We start from the raw sequence: 24,489 nt of genomic DNA on the forward strand, positions 1-24,489 counted from the left end.
AATTTTCTATGTTCCAAAATAATGACAACAAACTAAAGAGAATTAGAAGCCATAGGACAAAATGAGGTCTGATGGCATGATTCCTCTTAAGGAATATGAAGGTAACCCATTTATTAACCTGACATGAATAATCAGGAGGTATGCTTATTTCCTGGCATCTACACAGGACTTGTCAAACCTGATGACCACTACCTATTTTTAGTGGTACATTTGGAAACAATTCTTTCAGAAAGCAGTCCTGAAATTAAAGACCTTCAGAATATTGGTGCTATTTTCCTCACTGCTATTAAAATGAAGTTAGGGACTTCAAAAAAGAAAGGAGGACAAAGGAAGAGAACAGCTATCTAAAAATGTGGTGTCAGAAATTAGATTTGGAATTCTGGACCTGGCTTAAGACAGAAGAATGTCTTGGTCAGGGATGATAGGTTGTGCATCTAACAGTAGCCTGGCAGAATATGACTGAAAACTTGTACATGTGATGTGATCAAGAGAAATCTTAAAATGAAAATAGTGGAGGAGAAAGAAAAATGTTCCTGTATATTGAAACTGAGTCAAATGCAAGGGACTGACCAGGAAAAATAGAAAAGGAGAGGTGCCCAGGATTAATGTTTTTGGCTTTAGATATTTACACAGAAATGTACAGAATATTGGCTACAAAGTGAAAAAGAAGAGCGAATGAGAGCACCACTCAATATGGAACCAAAATACCTACCTTGAAATTAACTCTATTGTTTCTAAGAATGTGACCGCTTAGGCAACCTCTCAGGATGACCAAGTCCTCATCGAGAAAATGAGGATGCTAAAAGAGATCTTCTATAAAAAGTCCCTCCCAGTTGTAAACTTATAAGATCACACCATTCATGAATTGTCTATGGCACAGATAAACTTAAAGGCACAGTGAAATTGTGGAATATCATTATATATTAAAAAAAAACACGCCTATGTGGAAGGAGGCATGGACAAAGTTCAAGGAAGAGAAAAATGGAATAGATATTATGGTTGGAATATATTATAGAACCAAGCCAGAAGGAGAAAATGTTTTCCTACTTCCAAAAGTAGGTCACATAGCTAACATAGAAGTGGACTACAAAGGACAGCTTGGGAACTCCAACTATCCAGATAATTCTGGATAGTTTATCAATGCTAAAAATATACTAGCTTGGAAAGTCTTGCCTTATTGATAACTTCATCCTTCAAGAGTAAGAATAGGGAAAACAAAAACGTTCAAAGACTGATTATAAACAAATCTCCTACAAGAGGGGAAAGAGAATAAATTTTTTAATTCAAAGGATTTCTCAACCCTGAGTGCATGAACTTGTTTTTGTTTTAATATCTTGATAACTGTACTTCAATATGATTGAGCTTTTTCCCCAAATCTTGAGTACTTTATTTTATATACTTTTAAAATGTCAAAAAAGGAAATAAGATAAACCTGGCATGACTTATTCTTAAGCACATATAGCAATCAGTCCTTTTCCAGATGTTCATAAGCCACTATGAATTTTCCTGGCAATCAAGAATTGAGGTTGTTAGCCTATGAGCTTAGAGCAAGAATTGTTGACCTTTTTGTATCATGTACCCTTTTGACAGTCTGGTGATCCCCAGGCATCCCTCTTAAAATAGTGTTTTTAGAAGTTACTAGAGGAACAGGAAACATCAAGCATTGTATATTCAAATTATAGGAAGACATCTGACAAAGTCTCCCCCCACCCAAATCTGTGTATAAGAGGGGGAGAAAGACAGTGACAGTGATGGTGAGAGAGAGAGAGAGAGAGAGAGAGAGAGAGAGAGAGAGAGAGAGAGAGAGAGAGAGAGAGTAGATGATAATGATAATACATTTAGATATTTTTGGAACTGGATGAAGGGATCAACAGACTGGAGATTAATGGATTAATGTTAGTAAGAGTATATTAAAGGGTTCATAGCCCTCATCTGTCATAAAAGTACAGAGCAAGTCAAATACAATATACTTGACTCTAGTGTTCTAGGCAGAGCAGCACATTTTAAGATAGGTAGTATGATGAACTGGAAAGAGTCCTAGGTTTAATGTCAGAGAAACCTGGCTTTCCTAATCACTGTACTGCAGAACATTGGAAAAAATAAAACACTGGCCCTCAGGTTCTTCATTTGTTAAATGAGAGAGTCTAACTAGATGATCCTTAAGGTTCATTCTAGTCTAAATGCTTAAAAACGTTAGAAATATATGGATTAGTTCTGAGCACCACGTTTTTAAGAAGGATCCTGAGAAATAATGAGGTAAAAACAAAAGTCTATTTTGAAGAACCACAGAAATATATCCAAGAATGCAACATCATAAAAGTATTCTTTGAAAAATCTGGGAATGTTTAGTGTAAAGAAGATTTAACAAAGTTATCAAAAACCTAATAGGACTGTTATATAGACAAAAGATCATGTTTGTTTTCATTAACCCGCAGGCATAATTTTTATCTACAGATGAAACCTGTGGGAGACTTCAACATTCTATAAAGAAAAACTTTCCAAAATTATCATTAAGACAACTCTGAGGTACCACCTCACACCTATCAGATCGACTAATGTAGCAGAAAAGCAAAATAATAAATGTTTGAGGGGATGTTGGAAAGCCGGGACACTAATGAATGCACTGTTAGGGGAGCTATGAACTAATCCAACCAATCTAGAGTATAATTTGGAACTAAGTCCAAAGGGTTATAAAACTATGCACGATCCAGCAATACCACAACTGTCTTTATCCCAAAGAAATTTTTTAAAAAGGGGGAAATGTTATTTGTGCATAGCTATTTATAGCAACTCTTTTTGTAGTGACAAAGAATTGAAAACTGAGGGGATACCCATCAACTAGGGAATGACTGAAAAACTTGTGGTATATGATTATGATGGCATATGACTTTACTGTAAGAAGTGAGGAGCAAGATGCTTTCAGAAAAACCTGGAAAGACTTACATGAAATAATCTAAAGTGAAGGGAGCAGAACTAGAACACTGTACACAGAGACAGCAAGACCATATACAATGTTCAACTGTGAATAACTTAGCTATTCTCAAAAATACAATGATCCAGAACAATTCAAAGGAACTCAAGATGAAAAATGGCATCCACTTCCAGAGAAAGAATTGATGGGAGTCTGAATGAAGAGCAAAGCGTACTATTTTCACTTTATTTTTTTGTGTGGTTTATAAATTTGGTCTGTGTTATTTTTTATAACGTGTCTAAAATGAAAATATGTTTTACATGATTGCACATGTATAACTTTAAAACTCTCTGCCTTTAAATAAGAGAGAAGATATGGAACTCAAATTTTAAAAAATAAATATTAAAAATTATTTTTACTTACTATTGGGAAAAAGTATTGAAAAAAAAAATTTGCCCAGAAGTGGAATAGGCAGCTTCATGGAGTAAAATTGTCCCATAAATGAAAGTTATCAAATGGAAAATGAAAAATAACAATGAGTATGCCACAGAGAAGGTGCTTGCCTTGAGCACAGTTTGAACTAGATGTCCTTTGACATTCCTTTCAATTCTGTGAAACTATGCCTATGAGTCAAGGAATTTAGAAAGTAGTGAATTTTCACTGGAGGAAGCAGGAAGGGTATAAAATAGATGAATTTATAAGATAAAAGGTTGTAGTACACTAATAAAGTTATGTATTCACCAGAGAGTTTCCAAATAGAAATTCTTTCTTTGGTCTCCCCATCAGAGACTATGTATTTCATCTTCTAAAACCTTTCTAGGGAAAAAATCCCAGGCAGATTCCAACTTACTTTAAAAGATTTATCAAGAGACGGGCAAATCCCTGCATCATGCTGATCTCCAATTTTGGAATTGATACCAGCTCATATAATAACTTGATAAAAAGTACATGATCTTCTTTGCTAAATTTTCTTCCATAAAGCCGAATATATCTAAAGAAGGGGAGAACATATTATAGAAACATATAATTAATATAATGACTTTTTTTAAAAAAAGCGTATGTCTGACTAATCATTTCGGTAACAATTTCATTTCTATGTATTTATTCCCATATAATTTTTCCCTAATTCCATTTCCTTTCAAAATATGAACATGCAACAATTCTCATACTTACCTTTTTGCAGGTGATTCTAGTTTTAAGTAGTTAAAGTATTTTAGTATTTGAGATTTAATTATGCTAGGCAGACATTTAATTAATGCAAAATTTAAAATTCTACTTCTGTGGATTAATTTTAATTTTACTCCAAGATTTCTTGAAAACATAAATTCAGAATTATTTTCATTAAAAGACAAAACTTCATTCAAGTGAATAATATAATTGTAGACCTCTCCTGAAGGATTTAAAAACAAAGTCGATGCATAGGAATCATATCTCATAATACAAATTGTGAAGAGAATACATAGTAGTAAATGTGGAAGACACAATTTAAATCTCCTATGACAGGAACTCTGAAGTATGCATATGATTTTATCATGTATTTTATCATATCTGTATTATATATATCTGGGGTACTGATTTCCAAATGTTAAACCATATTTAAAATACAATTATTTGGTTATTTTAGTAGCTGGTTCTGAACTTTAGGAAAAAAATATGCTTGAATTATACAGTAAATATTAAAAATTTTAAATTTTAAAAGCCTCAAATCTCCCCCCTCTAAATTTGCTTGAATTCAAATAGCATTAACAAGTCATCAAAAGTATCTTGGTTTTCTTTAAAGTAAATTATTACTTGACATTTAATAATAACATAAGTACAACAGCATTTGTGTCACTTTAAGGTATGTAAAGGATCACCTCGTTTTATCCTTGAAAATTTACTTATTCCTTCCCTTTGACAGTTTTGATATAACACAGGTTGGCATAAGAAATTAAATGGGAATTTGGGGGGCAGTTCTATGGAAGCTCCAGAGGACACCAGAAGGTTAGCAGGCAACACTAAGCTTAGGAAACAAAAACTTAATTTGAATTTTACAATGAGTTCTCTGACATGAAGGGAGGGTCAAAAAATTTCATATGCTCTTCCAAGGAGGACAACCCTTTCTTTCTTCTTTGCAGAAGGGGAGACTAAGGATATGCCACACTACATATTCTGTTTGATATTTTCAATCTTTTGATGAGTTTTGCTGAATTTTTTTTCTCTTACTAATAAGGGATGGCATTCTGAGAGAGGGAAGAAAAAGAACAGACTGAGAAGTGCAGGTTATCAATGAAAATTGATTATAGAATGTTGTCAATAATTAATAAAAACAATTTTGACTGGACAATGAATGGACTACATCTCTTCTTGCATTACAATATTATACAGCATGATGTGGTCCCCTCCTTCTGGCCAAAGAAAAAAACCACTGCCTTAAGATGGCCTTTTCCTTGATATTACTAAACCTGTATGATGGGTTTTTTTTTTATTTGAGTGAGCCATCTGGGTCCAGTGACCCAGGACAATGACTCGGGATGACTGGAGATGGCCCTGGATGCAAGGCAATCACAATTAAGTAGACTTGTCCAAGGTCACACAGCTACTAAGAGCCAAGTGTCTGAGGCTGGATTTGAGCTCCAGCCCTCCACTGCACCATCTAGTTTCTCTTTCAGAACCTTGCTTCATCAGTTATTTTCGGTCTCCTATTCTACTGGCTTCTCTTTAACCCCAAACAGAAGACCTAAGGTGATATATCTGTATCTATATCCTTAAAAAAAAAGGTAATTTTGCTCCAGACACATCCCAAGAAATAATTCCTCTCCTCTATTGCCAAAGATAGTTTGACAAGAGTTTCACTAGTGATGCAAATTCTCAGATGAAGAAATTTCTACCAATGCAGACCAGCACTTTCTCAATAACATGTAGTCTTAAAAGCAATGAGAGATTCCAAGACTTATCTGTGATCACATAGTGTGTCAGAGGCAGAACTTGATTACAGGTTTTCAGTGCCAGTTCTGTATAGATATTGCTCCATGCTAACTCACTAAATGTCTACAAAAAGCAAATCTATACGTGTTACCTCAAACTATTCAAACCCTACAATCTGACTTCTATTTTCAATACTCTTGCTTCTCAGAAGTCATTAATGATTTCCAAATCATCAAATCTAATAGATCTTCTTTCAGTCTTCATCTTAGTGAAGAAAGTCATCCATTTTTTTAACCTTCTAATTCCCATGGCTTCCTTCTTTCCTGATGGTTAATTTTGTCACTTTGTCCAGTTCCTTCTCATCCTTCAATTCACTAAATATAGCTATTCCCCAAGGCTCTGTCCTTAGTCTTACTTTCCTTTAAAACACATCTCATTTACTTCTATAATTTTAATCATCATTTCTACAAAGAAATCAACAAATCTACATTTGTAAGCTAAGCTCCCCAGAAACTCTGTTTCTTCCTTTTAATAGCGACTAGAGTCAAAAAGACCTGCATTCAAATGTGGCCTTGGACACTTACTAGCTATTTCCTTAACTAAAATGATAATTAAAAACAGATCTTACCTTCTAGGGTGCTTGTGAGGATCAAATGAGATAATAATATTAGCCCAGCAGCTCGCACATTATAGGCACACTTTCCAAGTTCCATGGCCTGCTTCCCTCCTCTCTCCAGGTCTCTAACATTTTGGTTTTCTCGTCATTCTCCCAGGCTTTTAGAGCCTTTACATTCCCTCAGGACCCACATGCAATCAGTTGCCAGTTTCTTAACATTTTTCCAATCCTTTTCTGTTTCCATTCTGTCTTTCAGGGTCAAGACTCCATTACCTTTCTTTTTAGAAACATTGCAGTCTCGTTGGTCCCTGTCTTCATCATGCTACAAAATCTTCCTAATTTAAGATTACATCATTAATTAATGATTACATCATTCCTGTACTCAAAATCAATATTGTTACTGGCTTCCCAAATGCTTTCTGAATAAAGCATTAATTTCTTAGGAGGGCATTCTTTTTTTTCGGGGGGGGGGGGGAATGCAATGGGGTTAAATGACTTGCCCAGTCACACAACTGGGCAATTATTAAGTGTCTGAGGCCGGATTTGAACTCAGGTTCTCCTGACTCCAGGGTCAGTGCTCTATCCACTGTGCCACCTAGCTGCCCCTGAGGATATTCTAACTCCACCACAATCCTGCTTTTCAGTCTGTCTTCTATTCCTTTTCATGTACTCTGAATTCTAGCCACCGTGAACTACCATCCACCACCTCCCGATAGTTTGTCCTTTCTTGTGCCCAGGCTAACAGTCATACCTGATAGCCTCTTGCTGAATTCTTTATTCAATACCTAACATGGATATCATTTAACCCCATTGCCTCATAACACCCCCCCCCAAATAAAAGAGTTCACACAAAAAGGGATCTAGATATTTTTCAGGAAAACTGTCATGTCTCTTCCATTCTGTACTTGTGAAGTTGAGTTTTGAACCCAAGATTCAGACAACTAAGTCAAGAGTTTATAATGGTTTCTAGGAGTGGATCTTAAACTAACTAAAAGTATTGAAAATGTGGTCCCTTGGAATAATAAACATTTAGTATATATTACTTTGCACATAAGTCTAGTAATGGTATAATTGAATTAACGCTGATCATTTCCCAATGCCACTTTCACTAAAGTCAATTGACTGTATGCAAAACAGAATGGGGCACAACTATCACTAGATGAACAACATGAAGTTAACTCTTCAACAAGCTCTCTGTTCTGGTGACCTTATTCATGTTAGCTTATTAAACCAAATGATGCAACTAAGTCGGCTAATTACTATGACACATATACAATATAATATTTAACATCATATAAAAGAGATAATAAAGTTCAAGGAGAATAATTATGTAAAAATGAATGAATCAGTATTCAGAGATGAGATCAAAAAAGATTTTAAAGCACAAATTTTGACATTAAAAAAGGAGTTGTTGTAAAACCTACATTTTTAAAACTGAGTAATATAGGATCTCCCCCTTCTTAAAACATCACAAACCTACATGAAATGAATTTTACTAGGCCATTAAAAGAGAAATCTATAGAAACACATTACCTCCTCATTTATTAGGGAAAAGAATTCAAATTCTGGGTTCTAAGTGGTCTCAAAGCAAAAAAAAAAAAATCAACTTCAAGATGACTAGGAGAATTGAAGCCTAGTAGTACTTTGTTGCTAAAATACAGAATTTTGAGACTCTTGAGATATACTAAGTCTTCCCTTGTTTTCTACAATACTCCTCTCCCTTTCCACAATTAAAGTGACTCCTGTCTTTATATATAGCCTAATCAAAGATCCTCACACTATTGCCTACCTAGAAATATCTGAAAGCCCTAAAGATAATTAGGAGGAATTTTCATAAAATATTTCACAAAGTCAGTGATGACAAGTTCATTATCTTCTACCTTCCCACAATAAAAAAGTGACAGACAAAGCACTTTTTATCAGCCACCCCCTTACAACCTTTTAGAATTTAGCAAATGCTTTTTTAGTCTCAATTAAGTTAACATTCAAATGTGTGCCAGAAAGTCACTATTTAATAAAATGTTGAATGCAGCGAAATATTTGTTTCTACTATGTATTGAGGATGTTAGCCTAATTCAGAATACTGATTAAAAATATATATTAGGGGTGGTTAGGTGGCACAGTGAATAGAGCACCAGCCCTGGAGTCAGGAGTTCAAATCAGACCTCAGATACTTAATAATTAGCTAGCTGTGTGGCCCTGGACAAGCCACTTAACCCTATTTGCCTTGCAAAAACCTCAAAAACAAACCCAGAAACAAATTAAAAAGAATATATATTAAAATAAACTAATACACGAATCAAATTAAAACACAATGTAGAAATGGTCAAGTGTAATGAAATTCAAAATTTTTGCTAGTAGTCTAAAAGCCCATACTGGGAGTAAAGTTCTACAATAAACTATACAATTAAGCAATTATTTAATTTTAGAGCAAGTTTTATGACAGCAGTAACATAGATTAAGTTGTAGGGGACCTTTTTAAGTCCTCCATTTAGCCTATACATTCAGTTAGTTGATTAATCAACAAACACCTATTAAACGCTTACTATGTGCCAGTCACTGTCCTAGTGTTGGGGATGCAAAGAAAGACATTAATTTTCTAGATGTGAAAATTGAGGCCTATACAGGCACTGACTTGCCCAAGGTCATTCATGTACTAAGTAGCAGAGCCAGGACTCAAACCCAAATCTTCTACTTGTTGGATGCTCTTTCTACCTTGTCAAAAGTGAGAAAATAGGCCAAGTTCCCCTCTTTACTTCAAAACAGCTTAAAATGCACCTATCTTTTTTTAAGAGCGAGGAATAGTGGTACCAGAGTACTGGTGAGGAAAAGTAAAAAAAACAAAAAAGAGTTTGATTCTAAATTCTATTGTATACTTAGCCCAAGTCACCTCTGTAGGTTTCATTTTCTTGGCTTCTAGAGTGTATATCTTCCTTTGTATCTTAAATGCTTTACACGGTACAGTGACATAGTACTTTCAGGGATTTTGTACTCAATCTCCAAAATCCCTTCTAACTCAAAATCTCAAAGAGAATTAAAGTAACCTTCAAAGAAAAAATTTTATCACTCAACACATATATTAGCAAAAGAAGGAAAATGAGCAATGAAGTGAATATTCAATTAAAAAAATCAACAAATTAATCCCAATGAGAATAAAGTAGAACTTTTGAAAATCAGATAACTACTCACACAATTTCTAGGTTAAACCAAGCTGATTGGATCCACTATAAATTTATTACTTTATCTCAATAATCTTTTAACCCTTCCCCAACTGATTCTCTAGTTCAAACGAGTTTCACCTTTGGGAAACCTCTTTTCAAGCTTCATACTAGCACACCCTATCATCATCCTCTTAGCCAAAGTCCTTGCTTTATACTTTCTCACTGGAAAAAAGAAAGAAAATTTCTTTTTCTTCTTTCCTTTCTTCAAGGTGCTGATGAAGAAGGGAACCTGTTCTTAAGATCAATTTTATACATGCAGCCTTGATCCAATCCTTCTTGTCTCCTTCAGAAGATAGAACCTACTATTACTCCCTTTCTCTCTTTCTAATCTTCACTCTTCTCCTACTTACTGGTTTTTGCAATATCCTTGCAATATAAAATGCCCAAGTCTCCCTCATCCAAAAGAGATCTTGTTACCATTTCACAGTAACAATAGTCCTAAATCTCTCTTCCCTTTCTCAGCTAAATTCCTGTTAAAAAAAAAAAAACCACCTGTAATCAATGCCTCAACTTCCTCTCTTCCAGTTCTATCTAAAAATCCTCTTTCAATCTGACTTCCAATCTTTTATCACTCAAATGAAACTAATCTTTTTAAAGTTACCAATGATCTAATAATCTAATGGCCTCTTTATTCTCCTGGTCTCTTCTGCTCAGACTTCTACTGACTACTGACTAACTTCTTTTTTCTCTCTAAATCCTCTTTTAGTAACCTCATCAGTTCCCACGGATTTATCACTTGGATATAGATTATTTTTCCTTTCAACAGATCCAGCCCTACCCAGTTTTTCTCCCAAGCTCTAGTACCTCATTACCATATGCTATTAGATATTTCAAAACATACTTTCTTCCTGGAAGTATCTCAGCTTCCCCCCCCCTCAAACCCACTCTTTTCCCAAACTTTCAACAATGGCTGATGCCATCACCATCCTCCCAAATACTGAACTGTACTTCAGCATGCCCTTCACTGCTCACTTTCTCACTCCACTATTGCAACCAAATCTTGTTTCTATCTCCAAGTGTTACACATTCTTCTCCCCACACTACTCTACTCACACTGCCTGATCTAGTCCAGGTTGGACTTCCTCAAAAGCTTATTTGATCTCCCTGCCTCAAACCTCTCTTCCTATTCCAATTAAATATGACTACAGCCAAGATGGTTTTCCAAATGTGCATATCTGATTACATCATTCCCCTCCTCCTAACACTCAACAAACTCCAGAAAACATCCCCTTTTACCATAAGGAAGAATTTTAAACTCTTTTGATAATATTTAAAGATTTAACAACTTGGTTCTCACCTAACTTCATTCCCCTCTGCATTCTGTGATCCAGTCATACTGGCCCTATCAGTTGATATATTCATGATGTTCACTGTCCTATTTCTGTGCCTTTGCATTGGCTGTCCCCCATGACAACCTCCTAGAATTCCAGTGACCTTCAAAATTCAGCTGAAGTTGACACCTTCATGAAGCCTCCTTCATGAAGCCTTTCATGCCCCCCCCCAGCTATCAAGTCTCTTCCTCCCAAAACTAGCTTTCATCCTTATTATATATCTCCTCCATTACAAAGTAAGCTCTCTGAGTTCAGGAACTGTTACACTTTTGCCATAGTATTCTCATTGTTTAGCAAAGTGTTTGGGGCATAAAAAATATTTAATAAATTATTGCTAATTGGTTATTCATCCGTCCACCTCTAGTTTGAAATTTCAATTAGTAGTAAATTGACAAAAATAAGCTGAAAAAGAGGAAAAAGGCACAAAATAATTAGGAGTTTAATATTATGTTTTTATTCAAATGTCCTTTATAAACTGTTAGTCATTAGGACTTAAATTCTTTGAGAACACACTGTTGCCTGAAGGCATGCAGGAGCTGAAAGAAGATCCAAGTTATCTTTAATACCTTACAACCCAGTGATATGAATTAGTTAAGAGAAATGACCACAGTAACAATGAAGAACTGGAAAAGTGAAGTAGTCTGGGATCTATAGTGGTAGAAGCAATACAGACTGATGAAATCATTAAACCTTTAAGTGTGCTTTATATTTATACCCTGAAGTTTCAGAGATACATTGAGTACATTGAAAAAAAATCTAACAGTAGTACATTGAAAAAAAAATCTAACAGTAGCACATTTTACAAAGGTTAAGAAACACTTAACTATTATTGCTAAATCTGAATATTATGATTGCTCTTATCTCCTATTCACAAAATGATTTTAGGGGACAGAAGCTGGGAAGACCCTGGAGGAACAGAATCATAATCAAGAAAATAAGAAGTTTAAATGAGTACCAGCAGAAAGATCATTAAAAGATAGACACTTCAAAAGGAAAAAAAAGACACAATTCTCTGGGGACATTTTGTTTCATTGACACCAATGCAGTTGAGAAAAGAGACTGATTTATTTTTAAGTCCAGTTCTGCTACTAACAAATTACTTTTTTCTAGATGTCTTAGTTTCTTTTCCATAATGAAGAAGATGGAGATGATTTTAAACTTCTTAATTTGGTTTCCTTCTACTAAGGAAGATGAACATAGTAAGCTAGTGTCTCTTGTTGTAGATCTCATGAAGAGTCTTTCTTGTAGATATCAATAGATATGTGACTGTTCAAAAGTACTTGTGATCTCTCTGGCCTCTAGCCTTTACCAGTACTAAAACACAAATAGTTATAATCCAAGATATGGTGAGCAGACACTGTCAAACAAGGAAACTAACTAAAGCCAAGGAAAAATGTCAATAATAAAACTTTCACCTTAGGGGCAAAGAGGGCAAGGGGGAGCTTCATAATAGGATAGTACAGTAAAAGAAAACAACAAAGTCATCATTTTAAGATTTTTGTCATTTATTCAATATAGCAGTTTGGAATACTAATAAATAATTCATGAGGACCGCTGTTTTCCTTTTTAAAAAGTTTCAGACTTGAAAACAAAGAATAATATGTCTAAATAAGGAAAAGTCATCATAGGAACACAGTGTATGTTTCAAAGACAACACATCATTCAAACAGGTCCATTATTTTGGGGAAGATTTTAAAGAAGTTACTTTGAAGCCTATCAAATCTGGCACAGCAAAAGACTTCATTACTGGTTAAACAATTAGGTCAGAATTCAATGTTGGTTCAACAATTACAAAAAGGCTACAGTTGGTTAAGTATACTAGTTTACTAGCACTTCAATAGCTTATATCACAATTTTATAATTACAAACATTCATAAGAACCTCTAGTGAAGGTTCTGTAGGGGAGAAAAAACAATTTAGCCATTTGGTATTCATAAACTACTGAAATGATAATCTTCAATTTTCCCCGTAATTTCTCCACCTCATCAATCTCTCCTGGTTAGGCCAAATAAAGTAAATATATTTTTATTTCTACAAATGCTTTAAAAATTAAAACATGCACCCCATTGAAGTTTTATTTTTTCATCTCTCTCAGGTATTTTGCAATTTATTCATTTTGACTAGCAATACTAACAAATTGGGCTTCACAGCTCCCTAGTTTCCCCCCTCCTTTCCTTCGTGCCATATGGAAGAGTGCTCTGCCCAAAGGCTTAGCAAGATTTCTTGCATTGTTCAGAGTGAATGTAAACAAGCAATTGTTTCTGTTTGGGCCAGAAACCATGTAGAGTCTTCCCTTCCCAGATTTTTTCAGGGGGAAGTTGTCATTCTTGGCTTCTTCTCATTGCTTCAATCAAACTTTGACCTGGGAAAGAACTAGTTTTTAAAAGGCCAAGGTCTCCCATTACATATAGGGCCATCTCTAGTCATGCTGATTCTTATCCAGTGACAGGACCCAGATGGCTCTGGAAGAGAAAGTGAGCCTGGGGATCCCCATTCCAATTCACTTGCATGTCATGGCATCAGTTCCCTGATGTCATGTTCTTCTTTGAGAATGAAGGATAAACATCAATCAATCAATCAATCAATCAATCATTTCGACATCATCTAACTTATTCATCATTCTCCAAATCCCATTTATCCTTTAAGGTCTAAGCTTAAATGCAATTTCTACAAAATCCTCCCCTGGAACAGAGGGAAAACTAGAGATTAGGGCATATGAAAACTGATGAAATATTTAGTCAAGAAAAGAAGACTTGGGGAGTTTGCTGTTGCTAAGTAATGTCTGACTCTGTGACCCCCACTTTGGCAGTGATGATGATGTTTGTCCTTAAACCATGACATCAGAGAGCTGATGCCATGACAAGCACATGAACTGGATTTGAGAGGGAAGTGCTGTGCTAAGTCACCAGCCTCACTTTCTCCTCCAGAGTCATCTGGGTCCAGTGGCCAGATATGAGTCAGGACAATTGAAGATGGCACTGGATGTGAAGCAATCAAATTTGAGCGATCTTCCCAAGGTCACATATCTAGTAAATGTTTGAGGTTGAATTTGAATTCAGATCCTCCTGACTTCAGGGCTGCACTCTACCCATTGTGCTATCAAGCTGCCCAGAGATACTGGAGTGGTTTGCCATCTTCTTTTCCAACTCATTTTATAGATAAGGAACTAAGGCAAACAGGGTTTAAGTGACTTGCCTAGGATCACACAGTTAGCAAAGTGACTGAGATAACATTTGAAGCCCCATAATAGCTATCTTTAAATTTTTGAAGGGTTATTATATGGAAAACTGGATTACACTTGTTCTACTTGGTCTTTCAGGGTAGAACCATGAACAATAGGGTAGAAGTTGCAGAGGGATACATTTTGGCTAAGTATAAGAAAGAACTTCTTAGCAATTAGAGCATGAAAAAGTAGAATGAACAGCTTTGACAGGAATAAGTTTCCCTTAACTTGAAGGAAGTCTTCAAGTATTATGCTCACTTATTGGGATGTTGTACAGAGGACTCCTTTCTGATTAGACAAGGACTCTGAACTATCTTCCAAATCTTGCAAAATTCCAACTCTGTTCAATTTATATATTCCAATCTATGTTCCTCTGTTCAATTTCTCCCAGCACTACAATCCCCAAATCATATATCTAAATCTTATTTCTTTTTTTTTTGCAAGGCAATGGGGTTAAGTGACTTGCCCAGGATCACATATCTAAGTATTAAGTGTCTGAGGTCAAATTTGAACTCAAGTCTTCCTGTCTCCAGGGTCAGTGCTCTATCTAGGATGCCATCTAGCTGCCTATGCTATATCTTTTTCAAGAGACTCAAATCCCACTTCTTTCAAAAAGAAGTCTCCAGGCAATAAGGCTTCCCAAAATTAGGATATTTGGCATCTATATCACTGATCTAGTTTAACTTAACTATGCTCTATCTTACAAATGATTGCCACATGGTTCCCTTGGGAACCACAATCCCAAAAAACTCAAACTTAACTAATCACCCCTCAAATCTGTCCTTCCTTTTAACTTTTCTATCTCTCCTAAGGGCACCACTTTCCTGAGAGTCACACAGGATACTGTCAAGTATCCTTGTCAAGAAAAACTTAAAATCTTTGACAGTTCCCTATTCCACATTTCCACATTAAATCAGTCCCTAAATACTATCCATTCTACCTATGTTTCTCAGCCATCCTCTCCCTTCCATTCAACACTATTGTGACCTTAGTTTAGGTACTGAACACCTCTGATATACTATGGCAATGGCCAGCTTACAGATCTTGTTGCTTTTGTTGTTTGTTTGATATCAGGGAAGTAAAGCCATGAGAGGGTACTATGCAAAGTCACCACTTCACTTTCTCCTCTAGAGTCATCTGAGTCCAGTAGCCAGATAAGGATCAGGACAACTGCCCCTGGATGTAGTGGGAGACTTTGGTTTTTTAAAAGCTAAGTCTTTCTCAGGTCTGAGTGTGACCATGGCACTCTGTTCCAGAAACACTCAGTGGCTTTCTATTATGTATAAGATAAATTTAAAACACTTTATCCAGGATTTAAAGTCCTTCACTATATATTTTTCCAGTCATATTTCCCATTAATAACTTCTGTCTTTGGCCAAACTGGGCTTAGTAGGTGCTTTCCATTTTCATCCAATTTTTATGAACAATATAAATATAGGATGGTCTAAAGAAGCCTAATAGGTTATTTTGGAGAAAAGAAGAGTTAAGGATGATTTAATCTTCTTTAGATGATTTAGACATTAGAGATCAAATACATATACAGGAAATAAATAACAGATCTAAAATTTGAACTCTGGTCCTCTGTCTTCAAATCCCAATCTACTATACCATCATACTGAGTAGATTATCCTGATACCTGGAGCTTCCGTTTCATTCTGTTAGAATCCTCTTATTTCAAAGTCCATTTCAAATTCTACTCCTCCACAAAACCTTCTCTGATTTCCCAAGCTCAATAGAGTCTCTTCCTTCGCAAACCTTCTTATAGTATGTCATCTGGACCTCTACCCTGGCCCTTAGCACATTCTACCAGTTATCATTCTTATATGTATATATATAATATAATATGAAGATAATAGAAGAAAGATAAGAAAGATTTCTTTTTCCTGATTACAAAAACTATCTATCTTTATGTTGTCAGTACCCAGTACTGGGCCATGTATCAATTGGATATTAATATTCAACTGATCTTGCATTAGTAATAATAGCATTGTAAGGCTTGCAAAAGCACTTCACAAATATTTCATTTTATGCAAATTAAAGCATCTCTGAGATGCTCACCTCACACCTCTCAGACTGGCCAATATGACCAGAAAGGACAATGATCAATGTTGGAAAGGATGTGGGAAATCTGGGACATACTAATACATTGTTGATGGAGCTGTGAACTCATCCAACCTTTTTGGAGAGCAATTTGGGATTGTGCTCAAAGGGCAACAAAAATGGGCATACTCTTTGATCCAGCAATATACCACTACTGGGTCTATACCCTGAAGAGATTATGAAAAAGGGTAAAAACATCACTTATACAAAAATATTTATAGCAGCCCTGTTTGTGGTGGCAAAAACTTGGAAATTAAGTAAATGTCCTTCAACTGAGGAATGGCTTAACAAACTGTGGTATATGTATGTCATGGAACACTACTGTCCTATTAGAAACCAGGAGGGATGGGAATTCAAGGAAGCCTGGAAGGATTTGCATGAACTGATGCTGAGCGAGATGAGCAGAACCGGAAGAACATCGTACACCCTAACAGCAACATGGGGGTGACGATCAACCCTGATGGACTTGCTCATCCCTTCAGTGCAACAAGCAAGGGCAATTTTGGGCTATTTGCAATGGGGAATCCAGAGAAAGAATTATGGACTTTTAACAAAGACCAAAGACTATTGCCGTCAAATTAGAAAAAATATATATATTATTAAGTAATTTTGCCATCTGATACTTTATTTTTCTTCCTTAAGGATATGATTTTTCTGTCATCACATTCAACTGAGATCAATGTATAACATGGAACCAATGTAAAGACTAACAGAATGCCTTCTGGGGGGTGGGAGGAGGGAAGCAAGAACGGGGGGGGGGGGGGAATTTGTAAAACTCAAAATAAATAAAATATTTCTTAAAAAAAAAATTTATCCTCACAGACATTTTGACAGGCAGGCACTATAATCATCACCATCTTCATTTTACAGAGAGGCAAACTGAGGCACAGAAAAGTTAAAATGATTTACCCAGGTTCATATAGCTAATCTAGAAGTGGATTTCAAATCAGCACTTCCTGAGACCAAGTCCAATAGTCTATCCACTGCAACACTATTACCTACCAACTAAACTAGAGGCAACCGAACAAAGAGGTCAACTATTCATATCGTATATAATCTAATACCCAACACAATACATAATAAATAATCACTGAATGAATGACTTAGAATATACAACTTGGTAGACCGTTTTTGAGACTCATGGTAGCTAAAAAAATTTCATCACTCTGCACCTTAACGTGGTGATGAGTCACTCAAAACACAACTAGGTTAGACCTAAGGCATGACAGACTATCACCAGGTTTGAACAAGAAGTCTTTTTTCAGCTTGTTAAGACCTCCCAGAGCTCACATTCCACTAGCACAAATTTCAATTGCCTTTGGTTACTTCCATGCCAAAATAAGGCTTATGGGGATTTCAGGGAAGAAATTATTTACAATATCCATATATAAATATAAAAGTGAATATTTAATAAATTCAACATTATCCTTTTAAAACTAGAACATAAAACCAATAAGGGAAAATGTAAAACGGCAAACATTATATCTATGTTTTAACAGTTTGATGTACACTAAAAAAAAACCAAACACATACCTTTTAATAGAATTATTGTAGTATTGTCATTGTTCTAAAAAAAATTCCCAAAACAAATAACTGAAAACTTTTCTTTAAAAAAAGCATATATCTAGAGTAAACCAGACTGTTTATAATACACAATCTACTTCTCATTTAATTTTAAATAAATGAAATCATAAAACCATAAAACTTTTAAAATTGTAAATTAATAGTATCGTTTCTCATAAAAGCAATTGATTTACTACAAGATAAACAAGCTCTACTCTAAATTATTCTGCTTTCTATCACTTCATTCCAGTGTCAATGCTATAATACATCCCCTACTTTTTCTACTTATAATGCCCTCTTCCTCCTTCTTTGTCTAATCACCTAAAAGTTGGCTCAAAATGAATCTTAACCCAGAAACTTCCTGAAAAATTTCCCAGAGGAAGACTTCTTCATTTTGACTCCAGAATATTGGAAAATAATTACATTTCTGGTCTTATTTTGCTTTAAAAAAAAGAAGTTTGTTGGGAATATAGTCAAGACTGGCCCAGGGCATCAAAATCTAAACTAAGGTAATAAACTGAATTTTGTCAAGAAAAAGATGTCAATTAGAAGCCCATTCCTTACTTTATACATAGAAAATACAAATCTCATTTCACAATCTAATACAAAAAAGTAAAATAAAATGAATCTAATTATTTTAGAAGTTGTTTGTCAATTTAATAAAGCCAGCACTCTGAAAAATCAACAGATGGAAAATTTAACAATTCTTCTTAGTCTACCATTTTAAAAAGTAATAATAACAGTTAAAAAAAAATTAGTAATGTCTTCGCCATTTGTGTATCCCTAACAACAGCGAAACAATTAGAACTGAACAAAAGACATACGTTTGGAAGTTAGGACAATGTACTGCTAAAAAATAACACATCCAAACTTCAAAATAATTAAGTTATGTGTTATTGCTTGGTGCCTTCCATCTCATTTATTCAATATGCAACATTAATAATGGTTTTTCATTTGTTCATTCAATAACTATTTATCAGAGTAGAAACTGGAAATTATTGTAATATTTTCAAGTAGTATAAAGGAAAGGAGTTCTAATCCCAAAAGTCCCAGAAACCTAGGGACAAATCCCACTTTGAACACCTATACATGTTAAAAACTAAGGGAATCACTAAGGCAATTCTTAGAATCAATCACGTGCAAGCCAAGATTTCCCCATCTGTTAAACCTGTTCCCTACGTTATGGAAGATCAAGTGAAAAAATATTATCTGAAGAGCTTTTAATGCACTAAATAAATTACAGCAACTCAATTGGAAACTTCAGAAATCCTTTACCATAATTTTTTTTAAATACTACTACTTTTGGTATCCTCCTTTAACATTTTAAATCACTTTACCTAAAATATGTCTCATTCATGAAGGTTTATAAAAAGTGAATGCTTTTACAACCCAAAATTGATTTTAAATTTTTTTCAAAACAGGTATTTTGCCTCTGAACATCAAGTCTAGCTGAAAAAATATTGGCTTGGGAGAGAAAAGATGCCTATTCCACTGCTGGCTTTGCTAACTTATGTGTGACCTTGGGCAAATCATTGAAATCTTTGTTGTTCAGTGTCCATTATTAATAAAAAGTATAATGGCACCTACCCTATTTTCAAAAATTAAGTATGACAATAAAAATTTTAAAGCACTAGGGAATAAATGAAAGAACAGACTTCAGAGAGCAGCAAGTTCAAAACCATACTATTCTAGAATATCTTTTTCTGATAGGTGGAGTAAGAAAGTATGGAGACCTCCAGGGAAAGGGAATCCATTATTTCATAAAGCTGTTGCATTCCCTTCCTAGACAATATCAATTATTAGAAAATTCTTTCAATTTTAGAATATTGCCTATTTTGTTTATTTCAAAATTCTATTGCAGCATGGTGTGGTGAAAAGACCATGGGGAACCTGAAATCAGATGACCAGAGTTCAGTTCCTTCCATTAATCCTTACTATTAAGTGACCTTGAACAATTCACTTTTCTCTTCAGTGTCTAAGTTTTCTCAGTGTATAATACTTCCCCTGTGCCTTTAAGGCATGTGAGGAGAAAAAGAACTTCACAAACTGCAAAGCTGAACTATAACTTAAGTGAAAAACCTTTAGCCTCTTTTTAAGTCCATCACTTTGCTCTACTATACTCTTCCTCCAAGTGCTGAACCAAACAACAGCTTAATATGATTTGACTAATGATGATAAAGATGTCATGTCACTTAAGATCCAAGATTCTGATTTTCAGAGCCTCTGCAGCCACTATTACTTTTAACTTTTCACAAAAAGGAGTATTTGTTAACTACTATCTTGACTAAACTGCAGGTAGTTATATAATCTAATTAAATGAATTATGTCATTTCAACTGGATAATCTATTTCCTGTTCAAGAAGGCTACACAGTGCTCTTGATCATAATTAAACAATTGGTGGTTCATTCTGAAAGGAACTACTCTTTAATTAATAAATGAAATCATTCTTGAATATAGTACATACAATTATACTTTATTATAAAGCACTTCAAGGTAAGAAAATTTCACTGTACCATTAACAGATTAAATTTGTTACACTGAATCAACTTCACATTTCCAGAATTTGAAAAACACAAATGTGAAAGAAGGAAAAAATGTGCTTTTTCCATCTCTACTTTTCTAAAAGTCCTCTTTGAACAAGTAAACTGTGTTCTCACCACTGTTCACAATTTGAAGGAAGGGAGTGCCTGGATTAGGCAATAGCTGGTGCTCCCATTCCATCTACTAAGTCTAGCTAAAGAGTCACAGAAACATGGGATTTTTACAGCCAAGAGTCCTTAAAAGATCACATAGGCCAATCTTTTCATTTTAGAACTAAAGAAACCTTTAGTTGTTTTCCATTCCAAGAATGGAATTGGCTACTCTGGGAAGTAATAAATTGCCTCTCATTAGAAGACTTCAAGTAAAGACAGATTACCACTTACCAGGTATGTCCTCAAGGATTCTTGTTTAATTATGAATGGCTAGCTGACCCTTGAGGTCTCTTTCAACTAAGAAAATAATTGAATCTTTTGCCTCTAAGATAATTCGGGAAAAACCTGAAATTTAAAGGCCCTGAAAAATTTTGCTCCAGCTCATCTTTCTGTTAACCTTAGCTCATAATCCACCCCCCATCACATACTCCCTTTTCCAGGAACAGTGGACTGCAACCTATTCCCCAATCTAACCTTAACACCTAGGTTGAATTGGTTCTTAGATTCCTGATGTTCTTTCAAGGCCAAGTTCAAATGCCATCTCCTCCATGGAGTTTTTTCTGATCCATTCTGAAAATACCCTTTTATTTACTTCTGTACACACATCATATAACAGCCTGTTAGAACTTTAAGGATAGGGAAGGAGCTTTAAAAAAAAAAATCTCATTTAATTCTGACAGTAACAAGGTGAAGTTAAGTCCTATTATTATTCTTATTTTATAGTTGAAACAGGGCAGCTAGGTGGTGCAGTGGATAGAGTCCAGCAAAAAGTATTTTTTAAGTGTCAGCTCTGTATTAGAAGATACGCTGGAGCAAAGGATACACAGAATGCATAGAATGAAACGAGGAGCTCACATTTTATGAGAAGAAAGCTCAAATAGCATTGACTTTACATTTATTATTTCATTTAAATCTCTTAACAAGGGCAGCTAGGTAGTGCAGTGGATGGAGCACTGGTCCTGAAGTAAGAAGGACCAGAGTTCAAATTCAACCTCAGATACTTAATAATTATCTAGCTGTGTGACCATGGGCAAGTCACTTAACCCCATTGCCTTGCAAAAAAATTTTACATAGATAGATAGATAGATAGATAGACAGATAGATAGATAGATAGTTAGTTGAAGAAACTGAAGCAGAGGTCACGTGACTTGCAGGGTCACATAACTAGTAAGTATCATATGAAACCAGCTCTTCCCAATTCCAGGCCCAGTACTCTAACCATGTACCATTAGCTTTCCTTTAAGAAATTCATTTTCTTAAAAAAAAAAAAGAAAGAAATTCATTCTTACTATTTTTTTTACTGTATCACTTTTGCTGTTATAGTTCAGTCATGTCCATGGCTTACTGACCCCATTTGGGTTTTCATGACAAAAATACTGGAGTGGTTTACCATGTCCTTCTCCAGATCATTTTATGGATGAGAAAACTATACTAAACAGGGTTAAGTGACTTGCCCAGGGTCACAAAGTTAGTGCCTTGAACTTACAAAGATGAGCTTTCCAGACTCCAGGTCCATTGCTCTATTCATTGAACCTTAGTTGCCCCTTGCAATAGGCCACATTTATTTCAGTAGACCTATTCCCAAAGACAACCAACAATTCTTTTATCAAGAGCAAATTCCAGGAACTACACCTTCAAAATGATCAGAACTTAAAATATTGAATGCTAAGACTAAGTACAGAATTAAAAGAGACTAGAAGGCACCTCCTAAGCTAGAATTAAATCCAGAAACCAATTAATAGCTTCTAAGTGTAACTGATGACTGAAAAGCTCTATGATACCCAATCTGGAAAATATATTTATGGGTCAGAAATAGAATCAATGCAGCATCTCTGGATTTCCATTCACTGGTTCCTGAGTTCCCTCTTCCAATCTGAGTCCAGCAGTCACTCTGCTCTGGCTAGCTACTGTCCTTAATATAATTGGGGAAATAGGGTTAAATATATAAATTCTACTTGAAGAAAACTTTTCAGGAAAACTAATTATTTTATATATTAAGTTTTTATTAGAGCAGTAAGATAAAAAAAAATCTTGAAATTTCAAACAAAAGGGTATCTTATGCAACCTTTAACCATCTCTCTCTTTATAGATGAGGAAGTAGAAACAGAGAGGACAAATGATTTGCGGCAAGTCACAAAGCTCATTAGTATACTTTATTAACATCTTTCTGCAAAGTTCTAAATTTGGAAACACTCAGTAATTGACAGCCGGCACAAGTTTCAATAGTATTTGTATATACACTATAGCTAGCAAAACAAAAAATAAGTCTAACTGCAAACTATGACTTAACAGATGACGAAGAGAAAACGTACACCCTAGATCTCAATGTGTCCAACTAAGTTCAAAATGTCACATAATGCAATCACAAGAATCAGTTTGCAAGATTCAACCACTGCTCCAAAACAGAATTCTACCCGAGATTATTTCTTGGTAAACATGTGCATGTTTGTCAGTGGTAAAATGTTTACTGTTATGCTCTCAAATATAGATAATTCTCTGTCAGTACCAGAAAATCTATTCAGCCTTCATCTTAGCCCTATTTATGTTAAAAGACACTTCACAAACAAGATAATTCCAAAATATCCCCTTTACCAAATATGACAATCAAAACTTTAAGCAAACCAATGCTTATTCACATCCATATGGACTCTGGACTCAAACTCAAAACTACATATCAATTTACATATGGCTATGTATTACATATTTTAACTGCTTTTGCTAGCATACAAATGGTATGCTTTAGGTGAGTCTAAATGGAAAAATTAAAACAGAAAACTATCATCAATAAATAATTATACCAAAGTATAACAACACTGTAAAGCTCATTTGACAAAATCTCTGGGATTTTAATCACCTGCAAGTTGTTTGCTTTTAAACTTCTGAGTAACTGATACTTCTACCTGTTGTACTTTTGTCCAGAACAAGATTTCCTAAGTCACAGTTCTGCAAACTTTTCACATACTCTAGTCAAGTGAGATCTATTTAATCTTGATATTACAGCTTCTCAAAAAAAGCAGCAAATTTTCCCAAGTTCTGCTTTTGATGTTGTTTTGGTTTTGTTTTTTTATTAAGAGAGATGCTCACTGCTCCCAAATCAGGCAATTTTTTCACTGAGGTTCTATGGCAAAATTTAAAGGATCATTACATTATAAAATCCTGAGTCATTCAATGTATCCAGCAGATTTTAGTAAACACTGTCCAAGTGACTTATCTCTTGGGCTCACTCACCCATACTTGTACTTGGCTATAAAGCCAGAAGATTTTTTTTTAAAAAGGATCTTAAGTTTAAAATGAGGCTGCTGTGAAATAAAAAATAATTCTCACTTTAAAAGTTTATTCCATCACAGAAAAGTTGGAAAAATGTGTTATGCTTTTCCACTGTTTTTATAAACTGACTTTTATTTAAGTAACATTTCTAGATTGCAGCTGAATATTTTGTGTAACTGAAAAACTTCAACTAATTACTCAAAGTTACTAATTTAGGTACAATATACATCTTAAGAGTTTCATAAAACTTAACACAATCCTGATATATAATAAAAAAAAAACCAGGGGCTACAGAATACCTTTCCCACTTTTCCTCAGTAAATAAGTTCAGATGGAAGGAAAATATCCCATCAGAGAGGCAGGCAGTGTTTGGCTTGCCTTAGTTAATAGCTGATTCACTCACTTCTAACAGTAGACTCACTATTCCAACACTCATGCCTCAAGAGTGAATTTTGAAGTCAAACTTTTTGGAGTGGACTAAAAAGGAGAACAGAGCGTTGCTGTTACCACAGCTCTCTCTCTCGAGGCACTGGTAGCACAGACTTTGTCAGAGATCTGAGCTACCTTTGAGAAAGAAGAGGGAAATCAAAGTAGAGGATTTCCTCACAAGTGCTAGGAGAGGGGGGCCTTTGCTCTCTTCCCTCCCCACCACCGGG

The 24,489-nt window shown here is 35.0% G+C and overlaps 1 protein-coding gene across 4 annotated transcripts in view; it reads right to left on the minus strand.

Annotated features, from left to right (window-relative positions):
- The window catches only part of PSME4 (proteasome activator subunit 4), a 103,813-nt gene that overhangs the window by 78,637 nt on the left and 687 nt on the right, over positions 1 to 24,489 (minus strand). For all 4 annotated transcript variants that reach the window (XM_074206186.1, XM_074206179.1, XM_074206164.1 and 1 more), the window contains exon 2: positions 3,762 to 3,902. In XM_074206186.1, the coding sequence (XP_074062287.1) occupies positions 3,762 to 3,902 (141 nt within the window). The remainder of the gene's footprint in view (positions 1 to 3,761; positions 3,903 to 24,489) is intronic.

This window comes from Macrotis lagotis, chromosome 1 (genome assembly GCF_037893015.1).
Source record: "Macrotis lagotis isolate mMagLag1 chromosome 1, bilby.v1.9.chrom.fasta, whole genome shotgun sequence".
Taxonomy (NCBI): domain Eukaryota; kingdom Metazoa; phylum Chordata; class Mammalia; order Peramelemorphia; family Peramelidae; genus Macrotis; species Macrotis lagotis.